The following is a 15,339-nucleotide window of genomic DNA, read 5'->3' as shown; positions in this document are numbered from 1 at the left end:
TAGGCACCTTGAAAGTGGTAATCATGCATCCAAGACCTTGGGTCCGAGGTGTCCTTAATACATATGGTGACACCTGCTCTATTTCTCAGTGTTAGTTTTGCTTTCAGCAGGGGTCGATCGCAATGCAGAACTCCCCACCAAAAACTCAGCTGTTCAGCCAATACCAGCAAGCTTGAAGTCAGTGCCTATCAGCAGATCAGGACTAATTTGAAGCTGGTAATGTGGACAATATGGATGAATATAAAATAAAGATTATGTAACAATATGTAGTTGAAAATGTTCACATTAGGACCCATGGAAGGGATGGGGGGAAGCCGTGAGATTCAGAGAAATCTCTTTATATGGATACATATTTGGTATTGTTATAAACTCATCTTTGTAAAATCTAATAAAAATGATTTTTTTTTAAAAAAAGGACTAATTGTAAGCCGTAAATGATAATGTGAAACAATGATTTGAACTGGATTGAAAAAAATGGGGTGCATTACCAAAATTTAAAGATTGCATGTAGATTCAATAAAACATAGCTAACACAACCTATCTTTATCTTTACTGTGTACATGATGAAAAGAAGAAGGGGGTTTCCCTCAAAACCTTTCACACCAACAGAATAGGGGTCTCTATAAATGTTCAGGAGACATTTCAAGCCCAGCAATAACTAATATCACAATTAGGGGTTATTAGTTTCTAATGCCTGAATTATTTCTTCTCACCAGTTGCTCTCTGTTGTTCAACTCAGGTTTAACCAAAACAATATAGCATTTAGGGGCATTTAGCCTCCTCAAATATTTTATTGGGGCGGGGCAAAGACCCCTTGGCCCTAGGAGTTGGCTACTATGATCTCCTCTCAGTCTCCTCTTTTTCCAGGCTAAATATATTCAACTCCCTCAACCTCTCCTCATAAGGCTTGGTTTCCAAACCCTTGATCATCTTGGTCGCCCTCTTCTGCACACATTCCAGCTTGTCAATATTCTTCTTAAACTGTGGTGCCCAGAAGTGGACACAATATAACAGGTGTGGTCTGACCAAGGCTGAACAGAATAGTACTTTGACTTCCCTTGATCAGGACACTAGACTTTTGTTGAATCATCCTAGAATAGCATTAGCTTTTTTGCTGCTGCATCACACTTTTGATTCATGTTAAGCTTGTGGTCCACCAAGACCCCTAGAACCTTTTCACATGCAAGCCAGGTGTTCCCCCGTAAAATATTTGTGCATCTGGTTCTTCTTGCCTAAGTGCAGGACCTTACATTTGTCCGTATTGAAATTTATTTTGTTAGCTTGCGCCCAGTTCTCCCATCTGTTAAGACCATTTTGAATCCTGATTCTGTCTTCTGCACCATTAGCTACCACTCCCAGTTTTGTGTCATCTGCAGATTTGATGAGCTTCCTCTCAATTCCTTTGTCCAAGTGGCTTATAGAGACATTGAACAACAACTGGCCCAGTAGAGAAGGAACACTCTGCGCCATGGCAAATCTTATGCATGCCTCTATGTACGAATAAAAGAAGGTTACTTTATTCACTTAGCTGAATAAACGAAGGTTCTTAATGGTCTTTTTATTATATTTGTTCACAAATTTATAAGCCACATTTAATAAGAAACAAGAATGCAGAATACAACACAACAATTTTAAAAATCCATAAAACATTATAAAAAACGAGCCACCTGGCCGCCAAATTCTGCAGCAGCTGAAATTTCCTAAGAATCTTCAGAAACAACCCCATGTATAACGTGTTGCTGTAATCTAACCTAGAAGTTACCAAAGCATAGACAACAGAAGTTAGGTTTTCCCTGTTGAGATAGCGGCACTGCTGGGCCACCAGCTGAAGCTGATAAAAGTCACTCCATGCCATGGAGACTACCTGTGCCTCAAGCAAGAGCAAAGGATCAAGAAGTATCCCCCAACTATTTCCCTACTGCTTCAGAGGGAGTGTAACCCCATCAAGAGCAGGCAACCTCCCATCCATACAGTCTAGGGAACTGCTCACTAAGGGTGCCTCAGTCTCATTTGGAATGAGCTTGAGATTGTTGGCTCTCATCGAATCCAACTTTAACTAGTCTGGGACTTTCCAATTTGTGATTTGTTCTTTCCTCTCATTAGCTGCCCCCTGTTGTTCAACTCAGGTTTAATCAAAATGATATAGCATTTAGGGGCAAAGATGCAGCCCAGTAACCCAGCGCCAGAGGCCAAGATGGAGAAGATCTCCACAGCCACCATGTATTTCCCTTTTGTGCTAAGGTAGGTTGGGACAAATGCCAGCCACACACTGCAAAACACCACCATGCTGAAGGTGATGAACTTGGCTTCGTTGAAACTGTCAGGCAACTTTCTGGCTAAGAAGGCCACAGTGAAGCTGATAATGGCCAGGAAGCCCATATAGCCCAGGACAGAGTAAAACATGGTGACCGATCCTTCATTACATTCCAGAACAATCTCTTCAGCCATTGTATGTGCATCTAAATCAGGGAAAGGGGGAGAGATTGCCAGCCATAGAGTACAAAGAATAGCTTGAACTAGGGAGCAGGAAACAACAACAGAAATATCTAGACTTTTCCCCATCCATCTCCTCATACTGGACCCTGGCTTGGTGGCCATGAAAGCTAAAATGACTGTAGTCGTTTTGGCCAAAATGCAAGAAACTGCCACAGAGAATATCATTATAAAAGCAGCTTGTTGAAAGAGACACATAACTTTATGCGGTTGGCCAATGAACAGCAAAGCAGAAACAAAGGAGAGCAAGAGGGAAGTGAGGAGAGTGTAGGTGATGTTCCGGTTGTTGGCTTTGACTATGGGAGTGTCCTTGTGCTTAATGAATATCCCATGCACCAAAGCTGTGATAAAACAAAAGGAAAGAGAAAAATTAGCTAAGATTACCCCCAACGGCTCTTTGTATGACAAGAAGCTGATCTTCTTTGGAACACACAAATCTTGTTCTTTGTTTGCATAATGATCTTCTGGACACTGAATGCAGTATTCTGCGTCTAAAAAAGGAAACAGATTTTGTTTTATACATGGATGTACTTCTACACACAGTACATTACTGAATTCAATGCAACTGAGTGAATTTTTCTGTGCTGGGAAACGGAGCGGAGTGGATTTTGTCATATATTCTTTAGTGAGATAAAATTATCCAACAGTTTTTCTTTCCCTGAACAAAAAAATAATAATTCAGAAACTTTGACTCACTGAATACTAAATAAAATTCTATTTTTAGTTTTTATTGTTGGATGAAGAGTTGGAAGTAGTGGAGGCCTCGCCCATTTTTTCTTTCATGAATAAAATGATTTAAAATAATATTCATCTTAAAACTGGATCCAAAAGTGAAGTAAAAACTCATTGATCTCTCAAAGATTTGTTAGGAAATTCTTTTAGCTCAGGCCTATTTACAAAACCCTTTATGATGGCACCTAGCTCAAAATCAGTGTGCACAATCTCAGTTACTGGTACTTTTGCATGAATATGTGCACAGCAGATCCCATCACTGATGGTATCTTAATTCCCTGAACATCACAAAGCAAGAGTTATTGTGAACTTCATATTTTTCTTGTCCTGGTATGCTCAAATCCTGTTTACTTTTAAATTTTCTTTTCTTTTCTTCTAGGAAGCTGAACACTATGCTAAACAACAAAGGAATGCTGTGGGTATCACTGCCAGCACTAAATTCGGAACTTTTAAATAAGAAGTAAATTCTTGTCTTGAACAAGTGATTTTCAGCAGTTAATAACCTGAGGAAAATGCTATGAATAAAATGTATTTACCTCTAAAGTTAGAAATCCTCCCTTCTGGACATGGAAGACAATCATAGCAGCAGAAAGGTTTTTCTTCCTTCTTGCTCTTGCTGTAACCTGGATGGCAAACATCATTGCACACAGAAAGTGGCTGTACCTGTGCATAAATGAAATTAGTGGGTGTTGAAACACTGAGGCCCAGCTCCGAGGGTCTTCTGGCAGTTCCCTCACTGCGAGAAGTGAAGTTACAGGGAACCAGGCAGAGGGCCTTCTCAGTAGTGGCACCCGGCCTGTGGAACGCCCTCCCACCAGATGTCAAAGAAATAAACAACTATCTGACTTTTAGAAGACATCTGAAGGCAGCCCTGTTTAGGGAAGCTTTTAATATTTAATGAATTATTGTATTTCAATATTTTCCTGGAAGCCGCCCAGAGTGGCTGGGGAAACCCAGCCAGATGGGCGGGGTATAAATAAATTATTATTATTATTAAGGTAATTTGACCAGATTTTTGGGTGGTCTTAAAGCTTAGACTCCCTCTATTAGTAATACCTGTGAAGTCTCTTATTATCTGTATTTGGTGATTATTCTTTACAACCAGCAGTAAAGTATTGCACTTATGTGAAAGGAGAACCTGTGGCCACTTATCCCCTGCACAGTGGGTCGAAGTAAGGTTGAGGCACTTTTGGGATCAATATTAGAATTTTATTTATGTACACTTGATGAGGGCTGTAGCTTAATCTCTACTCAGATAAGGCACAATACTTTGTAGGAAACAAGCACACTGTACAGAGATAGCTGAAAGGTTCTTACAATTCTCACTTTAAACATGCTTCAGAATAGACTGATTTCTTCTAGAATGGCCATTGGTCTTACACTTCGAGTAAAACACTCCCAGCCCCTTCTAGGATCTTCATTTCCCCCTCAGGGAAAACAAACTGGATTGCCATGTCTAGCTGACTCCTAATTCAGACCTACTATCTGACAGTTTTAACCTATCTAGGAACTAACCAGGCTCTATCCAAGCCCTTCTAGGTACTTTCCAAGTCCTAAAGCAATCCTATCTCCACTAACTGGCAGACAGGCCCTATTTGACCATTTAACTGTCAAGTTCTAACTTCAAATTCCCCACTGTCCCTCCTGATTGGATGACACCCCACCCATTGTCTGGATGCTCAAGGTCTATCCATCACAAGTTATATTTCTCCAGTTCTCCTATCAAAAGGATTTGTGCTACCAAAATGATGGATGGACAATTATTATTTTATCATTATTTTTATATATTTATTTACACCCTGCCTTTTCCCCATGGACTCAGGGAACAGATGAAACAGGAACAGCTAAAAACCAGCTTGGGGGAGGTCATAAAAACAATTAAACATTAATAAAAATAAAACTACATAAAAGCATAAATGATCTAATAAGAGAACCAGTATGGTGTAGTGGTTAAGAGCGGTAGACTCGTAATCTGGGGAACCGGGTTCGCGTCCCCGCTCCTCCACATGCAGCTGCTGGGTGATCTTGGGCTAGTCACACTTCTTTGAAGTCTCTAAGCCCCACTCACCTCACAGTGTGTTTGTTGTGGGGGAGAAAAGGAAAGGAGAATGTTAGCCGCTTTGAGACTCCTTCGGGTAGTGATAAAGCGGGATATCAAACCCAAACTCTTCTTCTAATAACAATGTACAGATAATTACAGTACCTGTTTAAATGCAGTTGGCCATACAATGTCTTCCACAGAAACGCTCAGGATTTTGTCTTCAGGAGCTAAGGGATCTATCCTTCCAACTTTGGCTCGAAGAAAGGAGCGGTTTGGAAATGTCACCCAATTGATAATATCAAATCCAGCAGTGATATCCCCGTTATGATTAAAGGAAACCTTTTCTCCAGCACTGTTGTTAAATGAGACTCTCCTAAGGTAGCGATGAAGCTAAATTGAAACAACAAAAGGCAAATAATATGGATATATAAGATGCTTCAAATAGACTAAAAGGTTTTCATTTTCCACAAGCTACTTTTGGTGCCCCATTATTATGTTATGTTATGTTATGTTATGTTATATTTCTATACCTGGAGGTCTCAAAAGCATTGTGCATACTTCTCACAGTGTTGCAAATTTCCTATGCCCTCAATCATTGTCATAATTTTTGCAACCAAACTATTGCCATCAATAACATACACAGGTCAGATAAACACAAGGCTGGAATCTACACACATATAAAAACCATTCTGAAAATGCTTTTTTTAAGAGTTCAAAAAAAACCACATTGAATTTTCCATAAGGCTCACCATCGCCATCTAGTGTCACATTGCATATTGCACTTAAAACACACTTAAAACGTTTTATTTGCAGCTGTAGAGCTGAGTCCAAGGAGAATGAGATCCAAGAGGCAAGGGCAACACAAGGTTGTTTGAGGGATTGTAAATAAATGCAAAAATCAGAAAATGCCAATAAGCCTCCAAGGACCTCATTCCAAATAAGAACAAATATAGGGTAACCCCTAGAAGGCCCAGAATGATTCTTCTTAGGGATTGGGTCTAAAATGGTTTTTAAAGTAAAAGCAATTAAAGTTTAGTTTAGTTTAGTTTTGTTTCAAAGAAGGAAGTCATTTGAGCACCAGCCCTTTGTGGCCTCTCTCTGGGGCTGCCAGATCCAGGCATTTACCTGCCATGGCTCTTGATTTAGAAACTGCTGACCTCTTCCTAGCACCATAGTTCCGTGTTTGAATATGAATGGCTGCATGGATTGCAAAGCATGTGCAAATTCATGGTGGGAACAGGAAAGCTATTGCTAATATTCAAGGCAGATATAGACATTCTTCAGAAACAAATGTATCATGGGGAAGAACAGTGGGAGAAGACTATTGCCAGAATGTCCTGTTTGAAGTCTTCCTCAAGCTGTCTGGTTGTCTTCTTCTTAACCTGAAGCATTATTTCTGGGTTAGCGGAGTATGTAACCTGGAGCGTATGGAACCCGAGGTACCACTGTAATTCCCGCTTGATTACAGAATTTTTGCAAAGCTTTATGCTGAGTAATCATAGATATAGAGAGTAGAAGATGTGCACATACCACCTTAAGGTAAATTAATAAAGCAATTATTAAAGGTAAATTAATAAAGCAATCCTAGCCCTGGCAGGGCAGCAGAAGAATATGACAGGGAAGAATAGCCACCATTGCATCCACAGCTGTATCATTCACACCTGCTGTGGTGGAAGGCAGGGACAGCAAAAAAAAAAAATACTCCCTGCTCATCATCATGTCTTTTTGGAATTTCCACAGAATATTCAATTCTTTTTCTATTCATTTGAATCTTGTGAGACCTGGAGCTTCTACAAATTCATGGAGGAAACGGAACAGCTATTGCTTATATTCAAGGCACATATAGACATTCTCCAAAAATAAATACATCATGCCTCTGAAAACCAGGCACTGGGGAACAACAGTGGGAGAATATTATTGCCCGGATATCCTGCTTGATGGCTCCCCCAAGCTGTCTGGTTGTCTGCTATAGGAAGCCCTTGGACTGAGCCAGCAGGATCCTTCCTTTGTTCTTAGTGTATTCAGGACATTACCTTCCATAACTCTTGATTCTGAAGTTTTACTCCTTCATCCACTATCACTCTGCCTTTGTATCTAGATGGATGCATGGCCTGCAATGCATGTGCTACAGCAGAGACTGCGTTGTACACACTATAGCTGTGGCCAGTCAGACTCATTTCAAAGACAGACCCAGGAAGTGCCTCCAGCTGCTCTTCCCCGCTGCAGGTGTCTCTACCGTCCCTTTCTATATCAGTTTTAGGGAGCGAACAGTCAAAAGCTGTTTCCCAAAAGACCCTCAGAAAGGCATCTTCTTTCTCTGAGTTAGGATTCCTCCCCTGAATAAATTTCTGGAATCCCACAATATCCCTTGAATGAACTGCAATGGATAGGGCACCGTGTATGATGTCTATTTCCCAATCTCTTTGAAAGGAAACGGATGCAAATTCCATCTGTGCCGTCATGATCCAGACTTTTGTCTTCATTGTTATGTCCTCCAGTTCTGAAAGCCGGGGAAACATTCTCAGAAATACCATAGTATTTATTTCACCATGTAATACCACAACGTTGGCAGTGCTACGAACAATAACCTTGTATGTATTGATCCACTCAGTCACCATTTCTTCCATGCCAGTGGTAAAATACAGTGTTGGCAAATTTTCTATGAAGTCAAAGCAAATACCACTCTTGGAAAATCCAGGAAGCACAGTCTGTACAAACCTCTCTCCATTGTCGCCATTGATAAAAACCACCCCAATCCATATCCACCTGAAAAACAGCAACAGCTGGAGGATTCCTGCAGCCTGATGCTCTTCGGCAGGAAACATCCTTTGGAAGAACGCTTCTTGGGTTTGGTCATTTATTATTGGAGCAGAGCCATATCCAAACTATAAGAAAAATAAAATAAAATCCAGAGATATGAAATATTAAGAGTTATTTCCCAAACCCTGTTTACTCTTTGCCCTCTATAATGACATTTCCTAGACAAGGAAAGTCTGATGCCATCTGCAACGAACCTCCCTTTCACACTCCCCTCCCCTGTTACTAAGTTTATTTATTTTTATTTTTATTTTCTCAGGTGTTCCGGGTCAGACTAATTAGCCACCCCACCTGTCCCTCGGAGGTCCGTCAATGAGGTTCACTCCCCTGTAGTTATAAAATAGGAGTATCTTAGTAACTGGAGTTTCTTTGTCCAGCTGCCGCGGCCGTTTATAATCCTTGCTCTGGGCTTCAGGGGTTAAACACCTTATTGCCTACAGCCCCAGGGTCTCTCTCTCTAGATCCCTCACTGTATCAACCTGCTAAACCCTTTTAGCAACTCAGTGGCATACACAATGTTTCAGCCCGCCAGCCCCTCCTGAGTGAAACCCCTAAGACACAAACTAACACCCCGCAGGACAGTTTGGACTCCTCCCTGGGTTCACCTCTTCATGAGCAGATTATAACCCGCTGGACCCAAAAATTGACGACGACTGACTTATAGCAACAAAACTAGTCTTTATTTTCTTTTTAGAGCATAACGGTTTCAGAGAATCAAATGATTAAACATAGTTTCATAACATCATAAAAGGTTTTCTATTCAGTATAACATACTAAACCTTTGACCTAGCCTAACCACTATCCTGGTCTCTAACCTTCTCTCCCTCAGTCACCACTCACTCCCTCTTTCTCCCCCCTGACCAACTGCCGCTCCCTCCTTTTAAAGGGCGAAAAGTCCCGCCTCCTGCGAGTGAACTGCCACTCAAACAGGCGGAACCTTAACTCTTCACACGCTGGGGTTTCTGACCATACCCTGCCTAAGGGCAGATCCGTTACACCATCCTTTTCATTCATAAATATAAATACAAAATGTGAAAAGCAAATTTTTATCTGAGGAGAAAGAGTAGTATAACTGGCTTGTTTCAGTCCTGTGTTCCATGGATACATGTTACCTGTGAAATCTTGTAGACATAAAGAGTCATTGCCACGAAGAGACACACATTTGAATTAGGACCCACAATGAAAGCTATTGCATTATCATGCACATCACACTTGTAGTTTGGGGTGAATCTGCCCCTTGTGGAGAGAAGTTCCATTGAGGCCAGGTAGGTCTCTCTTGCAGTGAAATGGCTGTTATAGATGTGGAAGCCCAGGGTGAGGTTGGATAAGATCCAGAGATTTTCATTGATCTCATTTACAGCAAATATGAAGGACAGGATGTGCTGGTAGGTCTGAGTCAAATATCTGCAATCAGATTTTCATGCTGTGTCAGAGCATCTCTGCTTCAGAATTTATGCATCTCTGAATTTTACCCCAATCTATTTTGAATGTACATATACACATTCGCCCTGCTTCAAATGTGCAGTGATACCCACTTTCATTTACAGATCTGTACATCTCTTCTGCTGATACTCTTCTAGTTATGCCTGTTACACTGATCTGCTATCACAGGGTGTGGCGACAAAACTGATTGGAGGAATTTGCATGTCTTAGAAAATTGATCTCTGATGGGCAGGTAATCTAAGTCAGTGTTTTTCAACCACTGTTCCGTGGCACACTAGTGTGCCGCGAGATGTTGCCTGGTGTGCCGTGGGAAAAATTGAAAAATTACTTTATATATAATCAATATAGGCACAGAGTTAATTTTTTTAACATTTTCTAATGGTGGTGTGCCTCGTGATTTTTTTTCATGAAACAAGTGTGCCTTTGCCCAAAAAAGGTTGAAAAACACTGATCTAAGTCATAGTGATTTGGGGAGAGGACTGAAAAGGAGATGTGTACTGCCTTGTGAACAAGATCTTCAGGTGAGGGAGTTGTGTGGCCTTTCACACATTGGAAGAAAAGTGCATACCCTCCAACATTCCTCAGATGAAAATGGGGACATTTCTCACTCCCCCCAACTGACCCTCCTTGACCCCCCATTTCTCTCTCCCGCCCCTGCAGAGTATTTTCTATCAGGAGAAGCAAGTGGCACCACCACCACACCAATGGGACACAGCACACACCCTCTTTACTGTCCTGAGAAAAACCCTTCATCCTGATTTCATTTCATTTCATTCTTTGGTAGATTTACAAAAAGAAAAACACACACCAATAAATAAATTTTAGAAAGGGGCAAGCATTGGGTGGTTTTCGTTTTCGTTTAAAACCAATACTCCTTGCACTCTGCCAGGGCCGCCTTAAGCATATGTGCTGCTGGGGTGCAAAGATCCACCGGGCACCCCTAGGTTGCTCAGAGTTGTCAACATTTTTTTTTTTAGGAAGAGAACCACCAAAGTTGTAGACTTTTTAAAAAGGAAATAGTTGTTTACCTTTAGAACAGTTGCGGGACACAGGGACTCACAACGTCAACCAGCGGGGGTGCCAGCGCCCCACACACAGGGGCGTACAAAGGTGTCTGTGGGTTCAATGGGGGGTGGGTGGGAATGTCGGGTGGCACAGTCGCCGCCCTGTCCACCCGCTGCCTCCCCCCCCCCCGTTGCATGGTGTCTAACTGTTTCGGCTGCACGTGCCGCACCAGGAGCGGTGTGTAACATTGTGGGTGCTGTGCGCTCCTATTTGTCAGGATTCGTTGCTGCCGTCGGTGCTGTTGGCATGTGGCGGATCCCATCCAGAAATGTTTCCTCCACTGCTGCTTGCATTCCCCATCGTTCTGCGCTGGCACCCCACATTGGGCAGCGCTGGGAGCGTGCGCCAACAGCAGAAAAGCCAGCAAAGAACCCACATCTCGGCGCATGCAACAGGATGCATCGCGCAGCACCCACATTACACACCGCTCCGGGCACGGCACGGCACGGGCAATAGCTGACAGCCAAGTGGAGCAGAGCCCGTCGGAGCAATGCGGGCTCTTCTGCTGCGGGCAGCTTGATGCGAGTTCGCAGTTCAGGAGCAAGCGTTGGAAGAGCTGCCCGCAGCAGAAGAACCTGCGACTCTCTGACAGGCTCTGCTCCGCTTGGCTGTCGGTCGCTCTTCCCCAGACTCCAACGCTCAGCTACAGACTCTCAGCCTGGCACCCCTGAGAGCCCAACGCCCGGGTGTTGTGTACCCCTAGTGCCAATGGTTAAGACGGCCCTGCACTCTGCTCCACTTCCCCTTTATTCCAGCCCAGGGTGGCCCTGACCTCTGCCTGCCCCTGAGGGCCAGCGTGTCACACGGACTGGGCCTCAGCGACAGCAGCCTCTGTTCCTTTTCACCCACTCTCCAGCAGCCACTAGGAGCTGCCTGAGGGAGGAGGCCAGCAGTGGAGGTCATGGAAAGGCAATTGGGATGCCCCCTTTTTCAGACAAATGCCGGCTCATCCTCCTCCCAAGTTTGGCAGTGGCTGCTGCTATTATTGTTGCAATATCCATAAATATATACACAAATAGATCTCAAAATCTAGCCACAAATCTAAACTGTGCAGGGGTGGCTAACATCTTCCAGGTGCTGCCGAACTGCAGCTCCCAACATCTCTGACCACAGGCCACCATGGGCTGAATCAGATGGGAATTGCAGCTCAGCAACATCTAGAGGACAATAGCTTAGCCGTGTCTGCCTTAAGAAAGCGGCTGAAATGTAGGCATCATTCATCCTAATCAACACTCTTAGAAATGAATGAGAGTTGGGGGATGATAGTTTGGATATAAGCACCGGAACTACAAAATAACAACAACAAGAAGAAGAGTTTGGATTTGATATCCCGCTTTTCACTACCCAAAGGAGTCTCAAAGCGGCTAACATTCTCCTTTCCCTTCCTCCCCCACAACAAACACTCTGTGAGGTGAGTGGGGCTGAGAGACTTCAGAGAAGTGTGACTAGCCCAAGGTCACCCAGCAGCTGCATGTGGAGGAGTGGAGACACGAACCCGGTTCCCCAGATAACGAGTCTACCGCTCTTAACCACTACACCACACTGGCTCTCAACACACTGAGATGTAGAGAGCGATGGAATCCCAGTCATTTTACTCCTAGTTTATTCTAAGAATCTTACCTGGGCAGATAATGGTTAAAACCTAAAACTAACAAATGTATTATGGCATAAATGTTTGTGTGCTGAAGTGCATTTCATCACAAGTAAACTCTAACCCTTGAAAGCTTATGCTATAAAAAGAGTCCCTGTCCCCCCCACCATTTCTCTCTTTCTTTTTTTGCTGCAACATACTAACAAAAGCTAGACTGTCTGGAAAATGATATGATAAAGAAATCAATTCCTTACACAATGTCATCAAGGAGCTCATGAGAGGGATGTTTTTTGAAAGTTATAGGGTTGGAAAATGTGTAGATCTGAGATATGATGCCAGCAATGATGAGGTCTCCTGACTGGTAATACTTGTGATTTACTGGAAGAGGGTCACTGGTACCACACTGAGCTACAGTTAGACTCCACACAGCCCAAGGAAGCAGCAGCAGCAACAACAGCATGAAACATACCATCTTGAACACACATCTGTCTTAGCACTTATTCTCATGTCCCCTGAGCAGAACTGAACGGTCACTCTTCTGACTTATTCACAGCCAAGACTATATACTGCAGAGTACCAGCAGTCAGAGTGGCCATCACCTGTCTGTCTTAAGCACCTGCTTTGTATGCTACAGGGAGCACCCATCAGTCTTGAGGCCTTTGTTTTTTGCTGTGGCTAATGGAACTCCCTTGGGACTCAGAGAAGAAGATGAAGTAATCATGGTGAATTTGATAATTACTCGGTAGCAGTGCTGTTTTTCTAGAAAAAGAGGTGTCGGAACTCACCGTGAAGGTCTCCCTTGTTCTAGAATGGCAATGGTGCTCACCTGAGAGGTGCAGGAACTGAGTTCCAGTGATCCAGTTACAGGTAGGTAGCCGTGTTGGTCTGCCATAGTCAAAACAATTTTTTTTTAAAAAAAAAATCCTTTTTGTGCATGCACATGAAAGCTCATACCAAGAACAAACTTAGTTGGTCTCTAAGGAGCTACTGGAATGATTTTTTTATTTTTTTATTTTTTATTTAGTTCCAGTGAGTTCTGGATGACGAAAAAGCCCTAATAAAAAAGCCCATATGTACTTTGAAGCAAAACAAAAACAAAAACAAACAAACAAACAAACAACACCAGTGAGGCTGTATTTAAACATACATGAGGACCATCTGTACTATACATTTAAAGCAGCAGCATGCTAATTTAAATAGTCATTGCTCCCCTCCCCACCCCTTTTGAAAACTGCAGTTTATTAAGTGTCCTCACGGATGTTAGGAGACCCCCTCTCCCCTCACAGAGCTACAGTTCCCAGAGTTCCATAGGAAGAAAGATTGATTGTTCAACCACTCTGGAAATTGCAGCTCTGTGAATGGACTATTACAGAGGTTCAGAGTTTTACAATCTTCTCTTCCAGGTCAATTCAGCTTTTCATTAGCCCCTGATATAATGAAACACAGTTGTTTCAACTGAAAAGCCCCACAAGACAGAGACCAGCTGAGAAGTCTCACCCACTCCACCAGATTTTGTATAGTTTGATTTTATAACTAATTTAAGCTTCATCCCGTGAAATATGAACATATACAAAATATTCTGCCATTTCTTTGGTATTCCTTCATGTCAGAATGTACCGGTAACTGAATAGGTGATTATTTCCCCTTACTTCATCATGATTATATGCTACTTCTTCACCAGGTCTCAAGGCAGCTGTAGTAACCATGACTAAAACTGCAAGACATAAGGATTCCATAACTATCCCCGATCCAATTCTGCGTGAGGGCTTTGTCAATCTGATCTTGAACATTTTAGACAGCACAGTCTGAGTCACACATCATCCTGTGTGGCCACTCAAATCAGGCTGTCAGGCTCAACACAGAACCCAATAAGGTACAATGTGGAGGCAAGAGAATGGGAGTAGAGAAGGAATTCTTTCACAGAAGCTACTGCCATTGGCAGCCCTGGTCTTTTTGCCTCTGGTGGCACACAAGACGCCTGACATCAAATGCAGTGTCAGCAACTCTCTTCCTATTCTCCACAAGTTCTACCAACCTGGAGACTTCATCATTGCCAGCATTATATCTCAAATATTTGGACATGCCAGTAGAACAACTTTCATAAAAAGGCCTTCTAATGACATCTTTGAATACACTGTGTAAGGTGTTGTTGTTTTTAAAGTTCCTTTACAACGTGATACATTTTTCCTAGCTATGCCAAATTACCCATCAGCACTGTGGTGATCATACAGTTTTAGTCATAGGTGCATTAGGTATTTAAGAATTTTCTGGTTGTTAAGAAAGAAACTGTGAGGGAGCAGGGACTGGAGCTGATGATTAATTTTTAATTTTGGTCCTTTTTATTTTTGAGCAACTATGTTTATTGCATTCTCTGAGTTGTTTCTTCAATCTGGTCATATTTTCTGAGAAAGTATTGATAAGTGGAAGTTGCTGTCACTCAAATGTAGAGCATCTTCATTGTCCAGAGTAAGTCACTTTTTCAATCCCTGACACCTTGAGGTAGGGCAGCGAAAATGTCAGTAGGGTTGCCAGGTGTCCACTATTTGACACTAAGCATGACAGGGAGATTCTGGTCTTAAAGATTATGTCTTCTTTCCCATAATGGTGGCACTGTATGAGACAGTTCTTCAAGTTTCCAGAATGTAGTGCACTTTTGATATACAAGCTTGCAAAACAGAAAACGTTCTCTTCTTTAATTTGTGGGCAGGTGCAGCCCCACTCTGTTTGTAATGATAAATGCCCTTTGGGTTACCATAAAACAAAGAAGGAAGGGGAGCCATTTTGCTGCTATGACTGCATTCAATGTCCTGAAGGGAAGTTTTCCAACCAGATGGGTAAGAGACATCATGCACAGAGCCTTTCAAATGAAGTGTCACTCAACTTTTTGGAGAGAATTTCTGAAGATTGTAGAGTTACAAGAAGAACTTTTGGGGGAAAGCTAAACGTGTAACAGCCTCTCCCTCTTAAAGCAAAGGCACAAAGAGGGACCAGCATGCTCAGTTACCATAGAAAAGGTCAACAGAAATACAAAAATAACTTTCAACTCATATTTAATATTTTTTTATTTTAATATTTATTATTTTAATGGAAAACAAATTGTGCTGCACTGCATAGAAACTTGAATTTTCTTTTTCAGACATGGATGAATGCCTTCAGT

The 15,339-nt window shown here is 42.3% G+C and overlaps 1 protein-coding gene across 1 annotated transcript; it reads right to left on the bottom strand.

Moving 5' to 3' along the window:
- Positions 1 to 2,052: 2,052 nt before the first annotated feature.
- LOC117057415 (vomeronasal type-2 receptor 26-like) lies at positions 2,053 to 12,654 on the bottom strand. The gene is made up of 5 exons (XM_033168256.1): positions 12,437 to 12,654; positions 9,196 to 9,487; positions 7,300 to 8,151; positions 3,762 to 3,888; positions 2,053 to 2,984 (listed from the first exon to the last, which is right to left on the bottom strand). The coding sequence occupies exons 1-5, from the start codon at positions 12,652 to 12,654 to the stop codon at positions 2,053 to 2,055; spliced, it is 2,421 nt and encodes an 806-aa protein (XP_033024147.1).
- Positions 12,655 to 15,339: the final 2,685 nt, after the last annotated feature.

Source organism: Lacerta agilis, chromosome 14 (assembly GCF_009819535.1).
Source record: "Lacerta agilis isolate rLacAgi1 chromosome 14, rLacAgi1.pri, whole genome shotgun sequence".
In the NCBI taxonomy this organism is placed as follows: Eukaryota; Metazoa; Chordata; class Lepidosauria; order Squamata; family Lacertidae; genus Lacerta; species Lacerta agilis.
The sequence above is the reverse complement of the archived record's forward strand: the minus strand, read 5'-3'. Positions and strand labels throughout refer to the sequence as shown.

Coding starts and splice junctions, on each gene's coding strand:
- LOC117057415 (XM_033168256.1), bottom strand. CDS start 12,654: ATGGTATGTTTCATGCTGTTGTTGCTGCTGCTGCTTCCTTGGGCTGTG. Junction 9,488..12,436: donor GAGCTCCTTGATGACATTGT/GTAAGGAATTGA, acceptor ATCTGATTGCAG/ATATTTGACTCAGACCTACC. Junction 2,985..3,761: donor GAGGATTTCTAACTTTAGAG/GTAAATACATTT, acceptor TTCCTTTTTTAG/ACGCAGAATACTGCATTCAG.